General features: G+C 48.2%; 1 protein-coding gene and 1 non-coding gene across 2 annotated transcripts in view; one reads left to right on the top strand and one right to left on the bottom strand.

Moving 5' to 3' along the window:
* Positions 1-20,994, bottom strand: part of SH3BP5 (SH3 domain binding protein 5) — a 77,571-nt gene that overhangs the window by 40,401 nt on the left and 16,176 nt on the right. The window contains exon 3 of the mRNA XM_047737305.1: positions 9,859-9,987. Coding sequence (XP_047593261.1) covers positions 9,859-9,987 — 129 coding nt within the window. The remainder of the gene's footprint in view (positions 1-9,858; positions 9,988-20,994) is intronic.
* Positions 15,849-15,985, top strand: LOC125090018 (small nucleolar RNA SNORA70). The gene has a single exon (XR_007124139.1). It is a non-coding gene; the product is annotated as a small nucleolar RNA SNORA70 (small nucleolar RNA).

The following is a 20,994-nucleotide window of genomic DNA, read 5'->3' on the forward strand; positions in this document are numbered from 1 at the left end:
CGGGCAGCGTGTGGCCCACCAAGCAGCACTTACTGGGCATTAGACATGCCCCAGTGAAAGGCAAAGGGGACAAGGGACAGGGAACCACCCTGACAAACCCCCACTTTACAAGGTAATGGGGGGGGTAATACCTCCAGCTCCATACTGCTTGGCTGACACCCTGTTGCAGGCCATCGCCCACTGCCGGCCAGGCAGGAAGGGGTCAAAGCAAGTGGCCCAGTGCACCGCCAGCAGAGAAAAACCTCAAGATCAGCAACACTCCTGCTCCAGCCCCAGCAGACAATGCCCCATGCAGGGCCAGCCAAGCAGGAGGTGCAGGGGCTCCATCGAGGTGAGCCCTCCAGAGTGAAGCCTCAAGACCTCCCCCTTGTCAGGAGCCTCTGACCTGGGTCAGAAGCTGCCACCAACCACACCCCCTCCATTAACCCCAACTTGATCAGGCATCTAGGCTTCCAAAATACAGCTGCTTCTTTGCCAGGACCTCCAAGCAAGACTACAAGGCAGGATAGAGTCTTACAGGCAAGGGAGAGTTAACCGTCCATTGCCCTCTCTTGCCATAAATCAGCGGGGGCCCTGTTCTGGGACAGGAGCCCCATCACTCACCGCCTGCCCTTACCATGGGCAGCAAGGATGACGCAGTTCCCAGGAACCGGCCTGGGGCCCCTCAGTGGGAACATGCTCAGGGCCACGGGGAAGGACGTCACTGACCCAGACCTCCTCACCCGAGTCCCAGGTGAGAACTGCCACCCAGGCAGGCTGGTGGCCCAGCGGAAATGAAAGTGACTGGGAGGAAGGGAGGCACGATGGAGTTGTGCTCCAGTCCCAGGAGAGCTAGGAGGGCGTGCCACCAGGGGAAGGAGTTTCAAAGGGCCCCGGGCTGCTTGGAAAAAGCACACAACCACAACCACGACTGCTCCTGCCTGCCCCCTAAGACGTGTCAGGGTGTGGCTCAAGCTTTCCGGTGGTCACAAGATGCCTCGGGAAGGGGAAGCACTGGGCGGCATCCAGAACCAGGCAGACGTGAGTTCAAATCTCTGCTCCTCTCCTCCTGAGATTGAGTGATGTGGAGTGCCACTTCACCTCCCCAAGCCTCACTCAGTAACCCTCCATCTGACTGTGACAGGAATGCCACCTTCAAGTTTGTTGAGCAGACATGAGAGCATGTACATTACGGACCTACGACTCTACAGGCCTGGGGACCTAGTAGATCCTCAATATGGAAGGACATGGAGGGCCACTTGAAGAACTCAGCTTCTCTAAACCTCACTTTCCAGCCCTACAGAACTTAAAGGATCTCCCTCCTGCTTGTGAAGCATTTAGAAAAGTGCCTGGTCCACAAAGACTGCTCAAATTCCTCTCCTCTCCCTTCTTCCCTCCATCCTGAATCTCTGACTCCATTCTCTCCACACAATAGGCTCCCAGTAAACTGTAACCTCCATATTGACTCCCAGTTCCCCACCTCCAACAGGTCCTGCACCCTCATCTGTGACATTCCCACTGTGGTACCCCGTCACAGCTTTAACATTCAGGAGGGCGAGCTCACCACCTCCCAAATTTGGGTCCCCACTGTCCACATCCTATTGGCATTCAGGCGATCCAGGTCAAAACCCTGGAGTTCCCTATGACTCATCCTTGACCACTGGTTAACCACGAAGTCTGTTAAAGCTTCCCTTCCCATCCTCTCAGATTAAGCCATGACACCAGAAGGGCTTATGCAAAGGCCCAAGTGATGGTCTCTGGGCTCCAAGACCAGCTTCCTCATCTATACTAGGGGGATGAACGGGAAAGAGAAAGACACCCCCAACCCATCCACACACTCACAGAGCAGTACTCACGGTGCCTAACACATAGGTAGATCTCAATGGTGCCGCCATTAACCAAAGACACAATATTTAGCAACCACATCTAATTACCATCTCAAACAAGGTAACTTCCCACACGTAAGAGCCCCCGGTGGTTTCTCTGCAGCTTCTCAGCCCAGTCTGGCGGTACTCCCTCAGCTGGCCACCACTCCTTACCCATCTGGGCCTTCAACTTCCATAAGGCTCCCTTTCCACCGCCCTAGAGCTGACACACTTATCCCAGGTTACACCCACATGGACTTCTCCCTCAGATCTTGGCTCTTTCCTCTTTCTATCCAGACTCTCTCTTGCACTTTGGGGCTCTGGGGGGCCTTTCTGCCCAGGCTTCCCCCACACTCCCACCCCCTAGAGTGACCTCACCCCACTGGCTTCTTCCACACGATGTCTACACAGGGGCCGTGAGGTTCAGTTCTCTAACAAATGAGCCTCCCCCTTGGGGGAGTACAAACAGTCCCCATTATTCATGGGTTCCTTATTTACAGATTTGCCTGCTCACTAAAACTTCTTTGTAACCCCAAAATCAGTATTTACAGCACTTGCAGGGTCTGGACAAATACAGTACAGCAAGGACCGTAGCGAAGCAGTTCGGTCGCTCCACGTATGCCTTCCCAGCCACAGCCTAACAAGGCAACTCTCTGCCTTCCTATTGCAGGTCTCACCCTGGAAACAACTGCCCACCCCTGTCTACTCAGTGTCACATTTCTCACATTTCTGTGCTTTTTGTCAGATTCAGTTGCTCAAATTAGCCCCCAAGCCTGGTGCTGAAGTGCTGGCTAGTGTTCCGAAGTGCAAGAAGGCTACGATGTATGGGCCGTATGGAAAAAATATGTGTTTTACGGAAGCTTCATTCAGACGTGAGTCACAGTGCTGTTGGCCATGAGTTTAATGTTAGTGAATCAACAATGCGGTACATCCAGAAAAAGGAAGAGGAAATTTGCAGATCCCCACAAGCAGCTGCTCTAGTAAGTGCTAAAGTCAAGTCCATAGTCAGTGCATGAGGAAGCCACAGAAAAGTGGCTAATCTGCGGACTCCATCTGGTATCAAAGCATGGGAGATGGTGACCAGTTAAAAAAGCAGTGGGCGGGCACCTGGGTGGCTCAATGGGTTAAGCCGCTGCCTTCGGCTCGGGTCATGATCTCAGGGTCCTGGGATCGAGTCCCTCGTGGGGCTCTCTGCTCAGCAGGGAGCCTGCTTCCCTTCCTCTCTCTCTGCCTGCCTCTCCGCCTGCTTGTGATCTCTCTCTGTCAGATAAATAAATAAAATCTTTAAAAAAAAAAAAAAGCAGTGGGCAATACTGTGTGACACTGAAAAGTGACAAATTTATGTCACTCAGTGTTAGGAAAATGTTTGAACTTCCTTGGCTAGAGTCTTATTATAACGAAATACCATACATAATTAGCTACTTGTAAGAAATATATATTAAATAAGGTATCTTCATATTTTTTAAGATTTAGTTATTTATTTGAGAGAGACAGAGATCAAACACACGCACAAGGAGAGAGGGAGAGAGAATATCAGGCAGGCTCCACATTGAGCATGGAGCCTGACACGGGGCTTGATCTCACCACCCTGAGCTCATGACCTGAGCTGAAATGAAGAATCTGTCACTCAACTAACTGAACCACCCAGACGCCCCTAAATAAGGTGTCTTTAAAGACAAACATGCGTGAAAGAAGGTTATGTATGGATCAGTTGATGAAAATGTGACCAGAGGCTCTCAGGATCCCGACCCTCTAGTTCCCCTAGGAGCAACACCTCAATAGAACGCCTCTCTACTTCAGCATGGGTAGTGACTTTGGAGAACCTAAGTACCATGAATAATGACAACAGACTACCTATGCCTTAAAACTACCTTGCTTGTATGTGTTGAAGGGATTCCTGGAGGATACGGACATTTTATGCTCCACAATGGCCAGCACAAAGGGGAGATACTCAGAAAATACTCTGAGAAACACTTCAACTCACCAATCCACTAGCCCACTGTAATCCACAGTCTTGCTCTATTTCTCAAATGGCAGGGGACCCACATGTTAAATATCAGTACCAAGATTGTACTTTTGCCCAAAACACACCACCCCACATTCTTTTATGAGACTAAGAGTGGAATGCCTGCTCCACAGTTAGGCTCTTTGTTCTGTTCTCAACAAGTGGCTAAAACAGGGCCTGACAATGAGTAGAAACCCAGTAAATAATATTGAGTAAAAGAAAATGATAAATTCAGAGGAAAAAAAATACCCGAACAGGTAAACAGAGTAATAACCCATGCCCAACATATCCTTGAGTTTATGTCCCAACTTTGTGGAACCTAGCCCTCTCCTTCTCCACTTACAGAGGGCCTTCTGCAAACGAAACCAATGTCTAGAATTTCCCAACAAAGAAAGCCTACAATGCTCTGTGACTCTATGATTAACATAAGAATTCAAGGGATTATCTGATGCACTTGACCTATCTCATTTCATGGGAAACAGGACTCTCCATCATTGAAGGCCCTTATCACATTATTGTCTGATAGGGCTCAGAGTGCTTGCGATCAGTGGAAAAGTCCATCAGTTACCCCTCCCCCTCATCACTTGTGAGCCTCCCGCACACTTTACCCCCATAAGCAATTCGGTACTTAACTCAGGTGCCTGGGGTCACCCTCCTGTCCTCAAATTCTTGACATTTGACATGTCTCCTCTCGGCCGGCACAGGCCTGCCTCTGCCATCCAGCGGTCTCTAGTGCCGTGGTCTGTTTTGTTTTTAAGGCAGCAGATTCACCATAGAGACATAATATTTGATAGCAAAGTACATCTGGAATAACAACTTAGATTCTTTTTCTTTGATCCAAATGCTTTACAAGTGTTAGTTTTATTACTGTGGTTAAGTTGCAGAAATGGCTACAATACTTTGCGGGCACCTTGCAGTAGTGTCTTTCCCCCCATCTCTTGAGTCTGGACTGATTTACTCTAACCAATAAGACATGAACAAATGTGACATGGGCAGAGGCTTGAAAAGAGCTTGTCCTTTTTATTCCTGGAATCCCCACACCACGTGAAGAAGCCCTAGCTGGCCTGTTGGATGAGACAAACACATGTGGTCCAATCACCTGGGAAGCCTTAGCTGACCACGGGCCAAGTGCCTGACAGATAAAGCCATGGGAGATCAGCTAGCACCCAGCCAACTCACCAACTGATGACATATGCATGACACCAGCCACGCCTGAAGTTAAAAAAAAAAAAAAAAAAAAAAAAAAAAAAAAAAAACTGCCCAGCAAAATCATGAGCTCAATAAGGGTTTTAAGCCACTAAGTTTGGGGTGGTTTGTGTCCCAGCAAAAGCGGACATAAATGATTCCACTTTATAGATGAAGAAACTAAGGCACAGAGGTTCCATAACCCATCAAAGTCCCACGGCTATTAAAATCTCAGTTAGGATTCAGAGCCAATAGCCTCTGACTCAGAGGCCAGGCTTTGCCAGTTGTCCTACAGCTAAGTCACTCCACAAGCTTCAAATAAATGCCTTCGCACTTGCCTTACTTCCCTGAAAGAGCTTACTGTGTGGGGCAGAGACTTACATAGCCCCATAAACACAAAACAGGCAACATCTAGCACCGAGTTACCCTATTTTGCATTTCTGTCGCTCTTCAGACTTGCAAAGTCCTCTGACACACTGCAACCACGTAAAACCAACGAGAGTTGCCCAAATGTTCATCGATGGATAAACGAACAAAATGTGGTGGGTCCTCTTAAAAAGGAATGAAATTTTAACACGTGCTTCAACATGGACGAACCCAGGAGATGTTAGGCAAAGAGAAATAAGCCAGTCACAGAAGGACAGATACTGCCTGATTCCATTTCCATTGGGTACTTATTCACAGGGACAGAAAGTAGAACCATGGTTGCCAAGGACAGGAATTGGAAGGAACGGGGCGTGGACATCTCATAAGTACGGAGCTGCAGTTTGGGAAGATGAGAAAGTTCTGGAGATGAATGTCGGTGGGGATGGGCCCACGACATGAATGTACTTGATGCTGCGGGATTCCACATTTGCATATAGCTCAGATGGCAAAATGTATGTTCTGTACAGTTTCCACACCTCTTTAAAAAATAGTAATACTAAGCATGGAGAGTGGCAGCGCTAAAAATGACAGGCTCAGGGTCACTGCTAGACAAGTTAGAGCCCAGGGAGCAAAGCAACCAAAAAACACTCTGTCTGTTTAGGCTTTACTGAGTCACACAGCTCCACCCCCTTGTCAGAACGTCCCCCGCCACACACTGAAGGCCACATGGGCTGACAGATATGTCAAAGCAGCCTTACAAACAAGCGCCAGCTCAAGGACAAAAACCCTCAAATCCATCAAAGCCAGTTCCCTGCCCCCACCCCAGCTGGCCCTTGTGGGGGCTGGATTCTACCTCCTCTTGGGAGAATTTGGGCTGCGTTTTCACCCTCACAGGACTGGATCTGACTCATTCCTGATCTGACATGACACCAGGAACAATAAAGTTAATGTAAATTTTGATAAGCAAATAGAAGTTCTATTGGCCCAACAATTACAAACCTTCGTAATCTCCTGGAAAACCAAGCTCTTTAAGTCCCCTCTCCACTGGGACTCTGGATGGATGGACACGGACATTCAGACAATATAAAACCACCACTATGGGATGATCTCTTATTTAAAAAAAAATAATAATAACAATAGGAGATAAACATCAAATAGTAACAGAAGACAACAGGAACTTATTTTCTTCATTTTGTTTCTTTTCAAAATTTTCTACGACAAAAAGGTTTCTTCAGAGCTGAAACCTAAGCTCATGCAGGGAGGGAGTCTGTGGTCAAACACACGTTATACCTCAGTTAAATCCAAAGGCAACATCACGAGAGAGCCAGGGCTGCTCCTGTAAACCATCCCTGTCGCACAGACGAGGGAGCAGGGGCTCTGGGAGTGCAGGGCCCATGCATGATACACACGTGGAGCAGATGCTCAGCGGGCCAGCTCTCAGAGACCATCCCTGTTGTACAGAGCCAGAGGGTCCGTAAATACAGACAGGAAGGGGTGGGAATAAAAGAGAGGAAGAAAACAGGAAGGCGCACTTGGCAGGCGCTGGAGGGTTGCCCCACCCCCTTCACCATCAGAAGGTCAGAGGATGCGGGTGCACAAACAGACTCACCACCTGGCCCGAGCCCAGAGCGCCAACCATGTGCGCAGACGAAATGGGACATCCGCACCCAGTCTTAGCCTTTGAGCGTCCTTCCAGTTCCTCGGCTACAGACCAAAAAGGTCCCTTGGGGTTGAGGGGCAGGGGTCACTATGGGCCTTCCCTGCCCTTCTTCTTTCTGCCCCACCTGCAAGAAGGCAGTGGTTCCCTTAACAGTCATCTTGGCCTCTGCTAGCTGAGAGTGAGTCAGTCACCCCCAGGGTCTGGGTATAATCTCAAGAGACCTGATGACTCAGTGGCTCACCCACAGAACTCCACGAATGTCACGATCATTGTCCTCACCAGCCACAAGAAGGGAAGAGAGGAAGGAGCAATGCCACAGTTCGCAGATGCCCAGCAGTAGGACCCTGCCAAGCCAGCTCCCTCCCACCTCTTTCCCCATCAAAGAGGATTTGGGTACAGAACAGAAGAGAGTGGTGTGAAATCTATCCAGATGTGTCACAGACAACCCAGCATATAAGATTTAAAGGAACCCCACCCAGACAAAGCTGGATTTGCCACCCGTGTTCCTACCCCTCTGGTCACGCAGCCACATGCAGGTAAGCTGGGAGTCAAGGGGCAATGGAGGAAACACTCAGAACACCAGGGGCGGGCCAGGAGGAGCACGGGCTCTTCTGGTGGCCTGCCAACTCATCATCCACGCATCTGTGCGGGTATTCCTCGCGGAGCTGCGCTACTATAAACAAGTAAACAATAACAAGTCAGCTAGAGAGAGTGCTATGGAGAAATGGCCAATCAAGGAATGAGGGACTGGGGTGCTAAAGATGGCACTTGGCAGTTATGTCAATGGTAGCCCAGGAAGGCCTTGCTGATAAAGTGACACTGGAGCAGAAACCTGAAGACAAAGAGAGTAGACCATGCAAGTTCAAGGGTTAAGACAGGGACAAGCAGAGGGACCAGAAAGTTCAAAGATTCTGAGTTAAGAGTACATGTGACAGGGAGTACAGCCAAAGGTGGACACTTCCCACCAGGGCCGGTGACCTGATGGGCCAACCTCCACCAGCCCCTGAACGCAGAGGTCCCTTAGCCAGGTCTGTGCTGAAACCTAAGCTCCGGGGACCAGGTGGGAAAATGTCTACCGCAACTCCAAGGGAAGGCTTGCTTTAACAGTCCACTCTTAATCATCCCGAGACCTGGGCATGTGGATGGTTTTAACAAATATCTGTGGGCTCAAGAAAGGCAGAGGGCAATAAATTTAAGTGTTAAAGACTTTCAGGAAAAGAGATTTTATAACCTGCTCAGTATTCATCAATGCTTACATTAAATTTTCAAAATTTCTCCTCTGGGACGCCTGGGTGGCTCAGTTGGTTGGACGACTGCCTTCAGCTCAGGTCATGATCCCAGAGTCCCAGGATCGAGTCCCGCATCAGGCCCCCAGCTCCATGGGGAGTCTGCTTCTCCCTCTGACCTTCTCCTCGCTCATGCTCTCTCTCACTGTCTCTGTCTCTCAAATAAATAAATAAAATCTTTAAAAAAAAAATTTCTCCTCAAACCCAACCCAAACCCTTCATTCTGCAATTTTACGTCAAGAACACTTCTACTCAGGGCTACATGGCGGCAGGGGGTAAGGGAGTAAGGCGAACAACACATCCCCAACTTGGGGTGTGCCTGAAAGACTAGTGGGACACAGGCATTTTTGATAGACAGCACCTTGGGGTTCTGGAGCTCCCGGGGACTGGCCAGCACCCTTCCATCTCCCTGGAAAGCCAGAGGCCTGGGCGGGGCCCAGAGAAGGTAGAAAGCAGGGGTGGCTGCAGACCAATGAATAATTGGCACTTTGATGTGGTACAACCCTGCTTAGCTGGCCAGGGAAGGAGGCAGGGTTCAGGCAGCCATTCTGTCTAGGAATAAGGCAACATATCCGGCAGGTTCCGAACAGAAAGCTCAGTCAGGGTTCACAGTGTGAAATCCAAAAACATACCTAGGACCTCGCCAGAACCACCAAAGCATCAAGGGGAATCCCGGGATGAGAAACTAGAGAGGTGCATGGAGACAGGGCAAAGGGGAAGAACACCCAACTCCTGGCCCTGACCCTCGATGGGTCTGACCTGAACACGTTCCTCAATTTCTAGGGCTTCACCTCCCAAGGGTTCATCCTCCCGTGATCTTCCATTCAACACCCAACCACCTGCCTATGAACATAGTAGGCGCTCAAACACCTGTTGCTCACACTTTTATACCAGTAGAGACCACAGCTTCCAACACATAAACACACACCAGGGACAGAACCCATACTCTGGACCCCTTGCTCAGGTCTGCTTGAAGTGGTGAGTCACACTGAAGAGACACGGGACTAGGAGGCTAGAGTGGGCAGAGGTATGCGAAAGTCCCCAGCCCTGGAGCCTGCTGGATGTTGAGGTGGGGGGGGGGGGGTCTTTTCCTCCCTCTGTTCATAGGACCTGGCTATCAGAGGCTGGGAAGGGACATAAGCACAACACGGCACCTCATCAGTAGTGACAAGGAAGACACACTAGGAAGCCAGAACTAGGTCCCCCACCACACAAGATGGCTCAGCTGCCTGGGGACTGGATCTGGGCACCAACTCAGCACCCACTCACAGGGTCCTCCAAATGCCACCACCCACACTCTATTAATAGCATCAAGAGCTGGAATGGAGCAGCTTATGGGGGGAGGGGAAAATAAAGGCTGTCTTCATACACAAATGGTTACAAAGTCACGGTCCTTCTGCATCCCAGGGGCTCACACTTCTACCCTCTGGCAGTGGACACGGAAGTCAGAAGATGCACCCCAGACCTGGTTTGGGGCAGCAGGCAGGGCAGACGATCTGCGGGGTACCTCACCTGCCTCGCCACCCTCCGTGCCTCCCAGTAGGGCTTCGAGTCCTCCACAGCTTTGCCGATTTTCTTCACCAGCTCGTCCAGTTTCACTGTTGCTTCCACCAGAACAGAACGGAACTTCTGACGAGCATCCTGCACCAAGGAGAAAACGAGGACACAGTTCACGCATTAGAAGGAATCCACAAAAATCTACTTCCCATAACCAAAAGCACCAAGGAGGGCCTGCACACAATCTTCAGGCCCTGAAATTAATACTTCTACAAGACGGTGTCTAGAGCAGCACCATCTGAAACATTCTGAGATACTGGGAATGTTCTATCACTTGCACTGCCCAATACAGTAAGCACTGGCCATATCTGGCTATTGAGGACTTAAAACTGGCTGACACCGAGGAAGTGTGTTTCTAATTTGTTTAATTTTAAATAAATCTATTTAGATTTTAAAAATAAGTGTGGCTAGTGACTACTATATGAAAGGGTTTTAAGATTTTTTTAATTTATTTGACAGAGAGCACACGGGCACAAGCAGGGGAGGAGCAGAGGGAGAGGGAGAAGCAGACTCCCCACTGAGCAAGGAGCCCAAGGTGGGGCTCAATCCCAAGACCCAGGGATCATGACCTGAGCTGAAGGCAGATGCTTAACCGACTGAGCCACCCAGGTATCCCTTAGGTTTTGATTTAAAAGCTCCATCTGGGTCCTCAGAGGAAGACACCCCTGGCAGCTTCAGTCCATAATGATGGCCCCATTCCCTATACTCTCAAGGGGTCCTTGACCATATGATGTAGTCCACATTAAACACTGAGTGGAAACTTCCCATATGCCAGATCCTGTGCTGGGCCTTGGGTTTGGTGCCTATCTCCAGGGCACTTCCAGTTTGGTGGGTGAGGCAGGCATTATAGCCCATTCCAGAAAAGTCTGTGCCGGGATGAGAATGGTAAAAGTGGTGCCGTGGAACCCAGCGGCGGAAAACCTCATCAGGCCAGGTAAGGCGGGAGGGGGCGGCAAGAGGGAGACTTGCAGAAAACATCCAGAGGGGTAACATCTACACAGAAGCCAGAAGTGCGAATGGTCTCTTGGGGGGAGGGAGAGGAAACACCTAGCCCCGAGCCAAAGAGCCATATTCAGCAGAGAGGAGAGAAGGAGAGGCTTGGGGTTTCCAAAAAAAAAAAAAAAACCTTAAGGAAGCTGGAAGTCTGGAATGTGAAGAATGGCAAGAGATAAGGGTGGCCACCCACCCTGGAGACAGCTAGAGCAACCTGGGCCCCCAGTAAGAGTCTGGAAGGGAGGAACAGGCAGGTGGGCCGTTCCAGGCTTAACTATGCTGTGAAAGTCAACAAACCCAGATCCACAGACTTTACAAGGAGGAAATACAATTAAAAAGAAGGACTTTAGGGGCACCTGGGTGGCTCAGCGGGTTAAGGCCTCTGCCTTCGGCTCAGGTCATGATCCCAGGGCCCTGGGATAGAGCCCTGCATTGGGCTCTCTGCTCAGCAGGGAGCCTGCTTCCCTTCCTCTCTCTCTGCCTACCTCTCTGCCTACTTGTGATCTCTGTCTGTCAAATAAATAAATAAAATCTTTTAAAAGAAAAAAGAAAGGACTTTAGCCCAATGTCTAGGAAGACCTACTGAAGGGTTGGATCAGTACTTCCCAGAGCTTCCACCCCTCTACTCCTTTCCCTTCAGCATTTGCATGATGGCGGGGTGGGGGGTCGGTGGCAGAGGGAAAGCCTCGCATTTAAAAGGGGAAATGGATACTCTGAGAAGGAACAAAACGTGAACACCAGCTGTGGGGCTGTCCCAAGACCAAGCAGCCACCCTGCTGATAGAGCCCGCGTGAGCTCCACTGGCAGCAAAAGGTCCATTCCCCAAGTAACCATCTAAAATCTCTAAACATCAGATAGTGGGGGCCTCCTGGGTCAATGGGATGGCTCACGGGAGTGAAGGAGGCTCTGCTCACTTCTATTTCATTCCCCTCTATCATATGGCGCCAGGGCCTGCTAGATGGCTTTGAAAAGGATGCCAGCCCCCCAACATATGATGATACCGCCTTTGCCTTGGACGGCAGTTTCTCAGGTCCTGAGCCCCAGCCCACTGCTGACACTGGCTTTGGTCCCTTCCCCCAGGCCTATATTGTCGTCATCATCATCATCTTCTCTGGCTTCTCTTCTATCTAGCCAGGCCCACAGCCACCTGCTACAGCTTCTGAAGATGAACATCACGAGCTTTGTCCTCCAGAGAAAGTGGCACCAGTGCGTAAGGCCATCCGGGGACTCGCAAAGCCCCACAGAGCTTCTCCCAGACTTAACTGCCAATATGTAGGAGGTAGCACGTTGTCTGAAGCCTGGGAATTTATATATATGATAAATCCAATCCCACCCAAACCTCTGTGAGGCTCTAATCAGATAACTTCTTTATTAATCATTTTTATTACCAGTTAAATAGCTACTTTGCGTCTCATAGGGAGGGCAGTTAGAAGGAATAAAGAAGAATGCAAATGTAAAACTACCACCAGTTCCTGGACACCCAGCAGATGCTCAGTAAATGCACCCAATCCTCCCCCTACCAACACCTGGCATAAAAAGGGACCCACGTCCCATTTAAAAAAACACCAGGGAGGTCTCTCTGAGGCAGGCGTGGCTGACAAGAATGGAAGGCACAACCTGTTACACAGTGTAGGCAGAGACTTTGCAAATGCGCTGGCACACATGACTGATCCCCCAAGTCCCCACCGTGGGAGGCAGTGCCAGCACTAGCCATCCTCCTCCCACCCCTCCCACCTCCAGTCCCCGACTAGACAAGTGAGATAACAGAGGGCCCAATCATTTGGCATGTGACCCAAGGCAGATCATATCGTCTCTCTGGACCTCTTTTGTAAAATGAGAATTGGGCCCCAAACCAGCAGCCTGTGGGCCAGTAGGCTTAGTGCCTTCGGTCTGTACTGTGTGTACTAAATGCCAGAAAAACCCATTAAAAAAAGAAGTGGATTCTCAAAACTTCTCATAAAGGAAAAGAATCTGATAATCTGACAACCCTGGGCCCCCATTCCTACCTGACACCTGCCTAGAAGTGGAATAGGAGATGCCCCTCAGAAAGAGATCGCCCCTTCCAGTCCCCAGCACCGCTGTGCCTGAATCACACCCCGCCCGCATCACTCATTTAGGTGCCCAGCCCAGCCCCTGGAGACTTAATTTGCCAAGAGCTATTCTGGGCCCTGGTGACTCGAACCCACCCAAGTCTGTCTTTGTGAGGGAGAGGGAAGTAGAGGGCAGATGGCAATTTAGTATGTGGCAGACACTATTATAAATGCTTCCATTCCATCAATTTGTGCAATCGCTAACAACCTTAGCAGGCAGTGCTATTGCTGTACTTTGCATTTTACAAAGAGGAGAACTGAGGCACAGAGGTAGCTTGCCTGAGGCCACAGAGTTAGGAAATGGCAGAACCAAGATTTAAACTCAAGCAGTAAATAAGTGTAATGTCACATGAAAAATACCAAGACCTCAGTATACACACTGCGTAACACACACGCAACGGTGAAGACCACCCAAAGTGTCATCCAAGCCGGAGGCCAAGAAAGGGGATTTGCAGATTTCCCCAGACAGAGCTGCAGGGGCATTAGCAGCAGAGGGAGGAGCATGAGCAAGGAACAGCAGGCGGGGGTTGGAAGAAAAGGAGGCACGTGTGCCGAGTAAGGCATTGGAACTTTATCCCACGCACAGTGGGGAGACACGGTGGATTGATTTTACTTATTTAAACATAAGTCTCAATTGACCTCCCACGCCCCTGTTAGAAATGACCGAAGAATGCTTCTACCACAAAAAGGAAAGGAATGGTAGTTTACTGGAAGGCTCCACTGTGAAGCACTTCCACAGCCGCAATAACGTGAATGCTGTATACCGACTACACCACAGCTCTGTTGGGAGGAAAGGAAGTGTTTGGAAAGGGGAGTGTATGGGCGGACAGAGGGAGGAAAGAGATTAAAATCTCATCTTCCAAGTGGGATGCTGGCAGATGGTAACTAAAACTGACAAATCAACAAGCAGCCGCAGGGAGCCCACTATTTAGAGCCCTAGAAGTTACTACCTAATCAGCAAAGTACGTTAGGCTTATCTATTACACTCCCTCTAAAGGAGGAAAAAAATGGGAGTAGGGTAGAAGGATGGGACACCAGCGCAGGGTTCTTTGTTGTTGTTGCTTTGTTTCCCCTTTTTAAAAAATTGTGGTAAAATACCACGGTGAATTTTTAAGCAGAGGCATGATGGGATCAGAGCTGGGTTTTACCAAAGGGCAAACAGGGTTCCTGAGGTGATTCCGGCCAGCAGGTTCAGGGACCACCAGCCTGGGTAAGTGTGTGGCCACCAAAGGGTATCGCACCCAAAAGACTAGGTCTGACACCAGCGTTCCTCTCTATCAATGAGGCTGTGTTGGTGGGGACGGTGACGCATGACTGGCTCACGTCCAACCCCCAACAAGCCTATTCATCCAAGACGTATTAAAAGCTGAACACAATGCCAGCCTTCTCCTTGAGAAGATAAAGCAGACCCAGTTCTTTTACCATTCCACAGAAAATCATAGCCATTTGAGTAACAACTCTCCACAAATACTGGAGCGTGAAAGCCCACAAACCAAAATCTCTCCTGCCCGCCCAATGTTAACAGTCTTGATGTTCTTGGGCCTCACCCAGGTCTCGGAAGTGGTCATGTGACCCAGGCCTGGCCAATCAGAATCAGATACTCCTAGCCTCGGTGATTGTGGAGGGAGAACATGTGACCCATCAGAACCAATGAGACTTTAGCCTGGGACTTCTCTGAAACTGTGAGAGGAACTGTTTTCCCTTGAGATGGCTGCGAGAATGGAATGAAAGCGTGGAGCAGATGGCAGCCATCTTGGCACCGTGAGAAGAGAGTCTGAGAGAAGGAAGTCCCAGCAACACTTGAGCTTCCGGTCGCAGCAATGCTTCACAGTCTAACCCTATACAAACCTTCCCCAGGGCCAAAACAGCACACACACACACCCAGCTGTCACCACGGTTTCATATTTTGTTCAAGCTAGTTGAAAATAATTTGTCATTTGCAATACCATGAAACCTTTAAAAAAAAAAAAAAAGATTGAGAAAGATGCCTTAAGGTAGTCATCAATGTCGACAGGGAAGGGAGGGTCAATCTATAGTCCATACCATGGCAAAGCACGATAATATGGTTAACTACTGAAGGTTCTTTCCCCGACAGCAAAACCATGCTTCTATGGAGCAGAATCTGGAACTTTAATTCAACCCAACCTGTTTAAAACATTTCTTTAAATCCATCATAATGCCAGTTGGCCATAACTTTAAAGACCGCTTGCCACAACTGAACTTGTGCTTTTTGCCTTAGTTCCTAGTTCAAGGAAAGACTGGACCGTGGTTCTAACTCCTACAATTATAGAAAAATGTGTTTCCCAAGACCAGAGTGAAGGGTTGCTTCCAGAAACACCCAGGGAGGAGAGAGAACTGACTGTTTTCCCTACAGTAAATGATCCATGCACTTCCGTAAAAACTTATCTCCCGAAAATCAGCAAACATTTCACCGGTCAAGAAAAACAAGTCATTTACCATCCGGGGCTATTTACCAGCTAATTTTTTAGATTGGCAGGTGAGGAAGTTCTAGAAGGGTTCCCTCTGCTTGTATCCCTCAGTTCTTCAAATCTGAAAACTGTGTCATTTCCATTAGGTGACTCGGACTGAGGGCAGCACAGAACCCTGTCTGAACGTGTCAGTGTGTCAGAAATACACCCTTTATCAGGTAAGCACTCTGGCTAAAACGAACTAGCCAGCACCAATGCACTGGAAATAGCATGCCAGGTGTCACCACACTGGGGATGAGTCTCTATTCTCTGGCCAGTCCCCTCATCTAAGCCTCAGTTATCGTGCCTGTAAGCTGAGAATGACAGCCCTTCCCCTTCACAAAGGTGTCTCTAGAACCAAGTAACATGAAGACAGGACATCAGTTATTTTTATCAGTTATTTTTAAAAATTACCGTCTTATTCTTTCCCTGTGGGGACCCAGTGTGCAATGGCTGCCAACAGTAGCCTTCTTGGTAGTGTGTGCAGCCTGGTGACTGTATGGGTTGCCCTAAGGGACCTTGGAGACAGCCCTTTCCAGTGGACAAGGACATCTGATCTCATGCTATCTCCAATCTAGGCTCCAGGCAGGGATGCAGGGTGCCCTTGGAAAGCCCCAGGATGCATCGGCCAAGTCATCATGTCCCTCCGGACCAAGTCACAGAACAAAGAGCATGTGATTGAGGCTCTACACAGGGCCAAGTTCCCTGGCCATCAGGAGATCCACATTTCCAAGAAGTGGGGCTTACTATGTACAATGCGGATGAAATTAAAGACATGGTGGATGGAAAGTCACTCATCCCACATAGCTGTGGGGTCAAAAAAGTCCCTAATCATGGCCCCTTGGACAAATGGCAGGCTCTGCTCTCAGGAGAACCTCACAACTGCCCCCTCCCTATTTATGCCTACCAATAAATCCTACTTCCTGTCAAAAAAAAAAAAAAAAAAAAAAAAAACTCTGTCCTACAAATTACAGATGCTGCGATGCTTCAAAAGATCCTTAATAATGCCATTTATAAATACACTGCTGCTTGTAGAAAGATATCACAGGCATTAACTGAGCCTCACAATGACCCTGTAAGACGGGCTTAGCAAGAATGATGGTCCCCAGGTTGCAGGTGTCTCAGGTCACACGCCAGTGCAAGTCAGGTTTCAGACAGAAGCACATACTTGAGTCTTTTCATCTGACGTGGTTCACTTCACTTGTGGTTCCCAAAGAGTGGTCCAGGAAACAGTGATGGGGGTCCCTGAGGCCTTTACTGGGTCAAAACCATTTTCATTATCAAGGTCAAAACCATTTTCATTATCAAGTTTGACTTATTTGCCTTTTCATCTTCATTCTCCTGTAAGTGTTTTGTGGAGTTTTCCAGAGACTACTTGGTATGTGTCATTGTGAGAGATGGAATGCAGTAGCAGAGAACTCAGCTCTTCTATTAAGCCAGACTTGGAAGAGACTTGTAAAAAACAAACAAACAAACAAACAAAAAAAAGAACTATCAAATGATTACTTTCCTTTTACAAATTTCTATTTGGGGAAAATAGTTATTTCCGATCAAATATGTATCAATACGTAATAAGTCTGTTAGTGTCATTTTTAATGAATTAAGACAAGTTTTTAAGACTATTAAAAAAGTCTTTAATTTTTCTAACACAGCAAATATAGACATTACCCAAAAATCCAGAGCTCTCTGGGGTCCTCGGTGATTGGATTACAGAAGTGTAAAGGGAACCTAAGGCCAAAAGCACCAGTCCGCTGTGTAGACGAAGCCACACTCTTCCCCTTGGGCTTGCCCTGCAAAGACTCTTGCAAATTAGAAACACCAGTGTATTTTCAGTAATAGTGAAACAGTTGTTCCTTCTCAGGTCTTTCTTAAATCCTTCTGTTTGGTCCAAGGAGAAGGCCCTGTTGGGTGCCACTATGTCTCTATGGCACCTTCCCACATCTTTATATTCACTAATCTCCTTCTTAAGAAAGGGGTAGCTAGTCTAGCTCAGAGCCTTCCACAGGGAAAGGAATCTGCTAGAATTTGATAAGCAAGATAACAAATCCTCTGGAAATGAAACAGCACTGCTTTGCAAATCACCATGCTATGTCCTTATGAGTTGGGCATTTGTACATACATGTAAAATTATTCAATAAAAAAGCTTGCTTTAAGAGTACACTTGTAGGGGCACCTGAGTGGCTCAGTGGGTCAAGCCTCTGCCTTCGGCTCAGGTCATGATCCCAGGATCCTGGGACTGAGTCCTACACCAGGCACTAGTTCAGTGGGAAGCCTGCTTCTCCTTCCCCCAATCCCACTGCTGGTGTTCCCTCTCTCGCTGTCCCTCTCTTGGTCAAATAAACAAAATCTTTTTTTTAAAAAGTACATTTATCATAAGCACTAAGAAATGTATAGAACTGCTGAATCACTATATTGTACACCTTAAATTAACACTATGCTACACTGGGATTAAAATTTAAAAATGTGGGGCACCTGGGTGGCTCAGTGGGTTAAGGCCTCTGCCTCCGGCTCAGGTCGTGATCCCAGGGTCCTGGGATCGAGCCCCGCATTGGGCTCTCTGCCCCGCAGGGAGCCTGTTTCCTCCTCTCTCTCTGCCTGCCTCTCTGACTAGTTGTGATTTCTCTCTGTCAAATAAATAAAATATTTTTTAAAAAATTTAAAAATGTAATAAAACAAAAAGCTCACTTTAAAAAAAAGTATTTCCTTTTTTTTATTAATTTTTTATTTTTTCAGCATAACAGTATTCATTATTTTTGCACCACACCCAGTGCTCCATGCAATCCGTGCCCTCTACAATACCCACCACCTGGTGCCCCCAACCTCCCACCCCCCACCCCTTTAAAATTCTCAGATCGTTTTTTTTTTTTTTTTAGATTTTATTTATTTGACAGAGAGAAATCACAAGTAGGCAGAGAGGCAGGCAGAGAGAGAGGAGGAAGCAGGCTCCCTGCTGAGCAGAAAGCCCGATTCGGGGCTCGAACCCAGGACCTGGGATCATGACCTGAGCCGAAGGCAGCGGCTTAACCCACTGAGCCACCCAGGCGCCCCTCTCAGATCATTTTTCAGAGTCCATAGTCTCTCATGGTTCACCTCCCCTTCCAATTTCCCTCAACTCCCTTCTCCTCTCCATCTCCCCTTGTCCTCCATGCTATTTGTTATGCTCCACAAATAAGTGAAACCATATGATAATTGACTCTCTCTGCTTGACTTATTTCACTCAGCAAAATCTCTTCCAGTCCCGTCCATGTTGCTACAAAACTTGGGTATGCATCCTTTCTTTTTTCTTTTTCTTTTTTTTTTTTTACAGCTTTATAAACATTTATTTTTATCCCCAGGGGTACAGGTCTGCGAATCGCCAGGTTTACACACTTCACAGCACTCACCATAGCACATACCCTCCCCAATATCCATAACCCCACCCCCCTCTCCCAACCCCCTCCCCCCATCAACCCTCAGTTTGTTTTGTGAGATTAAGAGTCACTTATGGTTTGTCTCCCTCCCAATCCCATCTTGTTTCATTTATTCTTCTCCAACCCCCTTAACCCCCCATGTTGCATCTCCACTTCCTCATATCAGGGAGATCATATGATAGTTGTCTTTCTCCGATTGACTTATTTCGCTAAGCATGATACCCTCTAGTTCCATCCACGTCGTCGCAAATGGCAAGATTTCATTTCTTTTGATGGCTGCATAGTATTCCATTGTGTATATATACCACATCTTCTTTATCCATTCGTCTGTAGATGGACATCTAGGTTCTTTCCATAGTTTGGCTATTGTAGACATTGCTGCTATAAACATTCGGGTGCACGTGCCCCTTCGGATCACTACGTTTGTATCTTTAGGGTAAATACCCAGCAGTGCAATTGCAGGGTCATAGGGTAGTTCTATTTTCAACATTTTGAGGAACCTCCATGCTGTTTTCCAGAGTGGTTGCACCAGCTTGCATTCCCACCAACAGTGTAGGAGGGTTCCCCTTTCTCCGCATCCTCGCCAGCATCTGTCATTTCCTGACTTGTTAATTTTAGCCATTCTGACTGGTGTGAGGTGATATCTCATGGTGGTTTTGATTTGTATTTCCCTGATGCCGAGTGATATGGAGCAAAAAAAAAAGTATTTCCTTTTGATGGCTTTCCACTTACAGTCATGAAGTCTCCATTTCAAACAAGGTGAAATAAAAATATGAGTCGATTTAAAGGAAAATATGGAATAAACAGTACATACAGAACTACGATATGACAAAAATTATGATAGTGGCAGAAGAATAACTCAAGTTAGACATGTAAAGTCTCCGTTTGCATGAATGTTCTAGAATTCCATGACAAAAGGCACCACTGGAAACTGTCTGACTTACTGACCAGTTATAAGGTGACTGGAATGTTTTTAAATTTGCTATAGACCATGTTTTCCTTTCACCCCTCCAACCTCTTAAAAGCACTTGTGGCAGCTAGTAAAACACACAAAGAAAACACTTGATACAATGTTTTTCAAGAAAACACTTGAAATAGCGCTAGGGTGAAAAGCTGTAAGAGCTCTCCAGGGCTGTCTGACAGAACTTTCTGCAAGAATGGAAATGTTCTATATCTGTCTGTCCAACACAGAAGCCACTGGCCACATGTGGCTAAATGAAATTGTGCAAGGTGGCTAGAGCAACTACCCAGATTTTTAATTACATTGTAATGTTTAAATTATAACTTAACTAGCCGCATGTGGCTCATGGTTACTACACAGGATGGCACAAAGCTAGTCCTGACCCTGGATTTCACTCCACTTTTCCACTCCGAGATCACACCACGCTCCTCGGGCCCTCCGGCAGCCTGCTTTCCTTGCCTCGGCCCAGTTTTCCTTTCCTCAGTCCCAGCTCCTGTGGGGGGAGTGGCTTTCATAGCCCTGTGAGAAGATGGAGGGCAGGACAATTTCATTTTGCCTTCAGGAATTTTGCAGCAGAGGCAGAACAGGAAAGAAGCCTCCAGGATAGAGCCAGGGCCTAGAGAGCCCACCCAGCCAAGGTTTGAGCATGCAGGAGCCAGGAAGAAACAGAAGTGGAGAGGGGAGGTGGGGAGGGCAGGGGAGCAGCAGGGAGCTGGCTCCAGACCCACCAAGACATTCCCCATCGCCATGCAGGCCCAATTCCACATCGGCAAGTGTCATCCAACTAGGAGAACCTGGTTAGAACAGCTCCAAAGGAATGACAACATGCATGGAAAAGAACGGGGGTGGGGCGGGGGGAGACAAGCGTTGGGCCTTCCAGCTGGAAGAAGCCAGTCATTGCTGGGAGCCAGGTGCCTAACCCCTCTCCCTTCTGACTCCTTTTCTTTTCCACCTCAGCCTCTGACTTCAGTCACAGAGACCTCCTGGGATGTCTGCCAAACCCACCAGTTCCTTCCACAGGGACTGTCCCCCCACACAGTCCCCCCTGCATCAGGCAGAACCTTGCCATCAGATTTCTGCTACAAGACCCTCTCTCAGGGAACAGAGGAAGCCAGAGGAGGAAGACAAAGAGAGGGCAGACAGTGAGCCAAGGCCAACAAGAAAACAGA

Source organism: Lutra lutra, chromosome 1 (genome assembly GCF_902655055.1).
Source record: "Lutra lutra chromosome 1, mLutLut1.2, whole genome shotgun sequence".
In the NCBI taxonomy this organism is placed as follows: domain Eukaryota; kingdom Metazoa; phylum Chordata; class Mammalia; order Carnivora; family Mustelidae; genus Lutra; species Lutra lutra.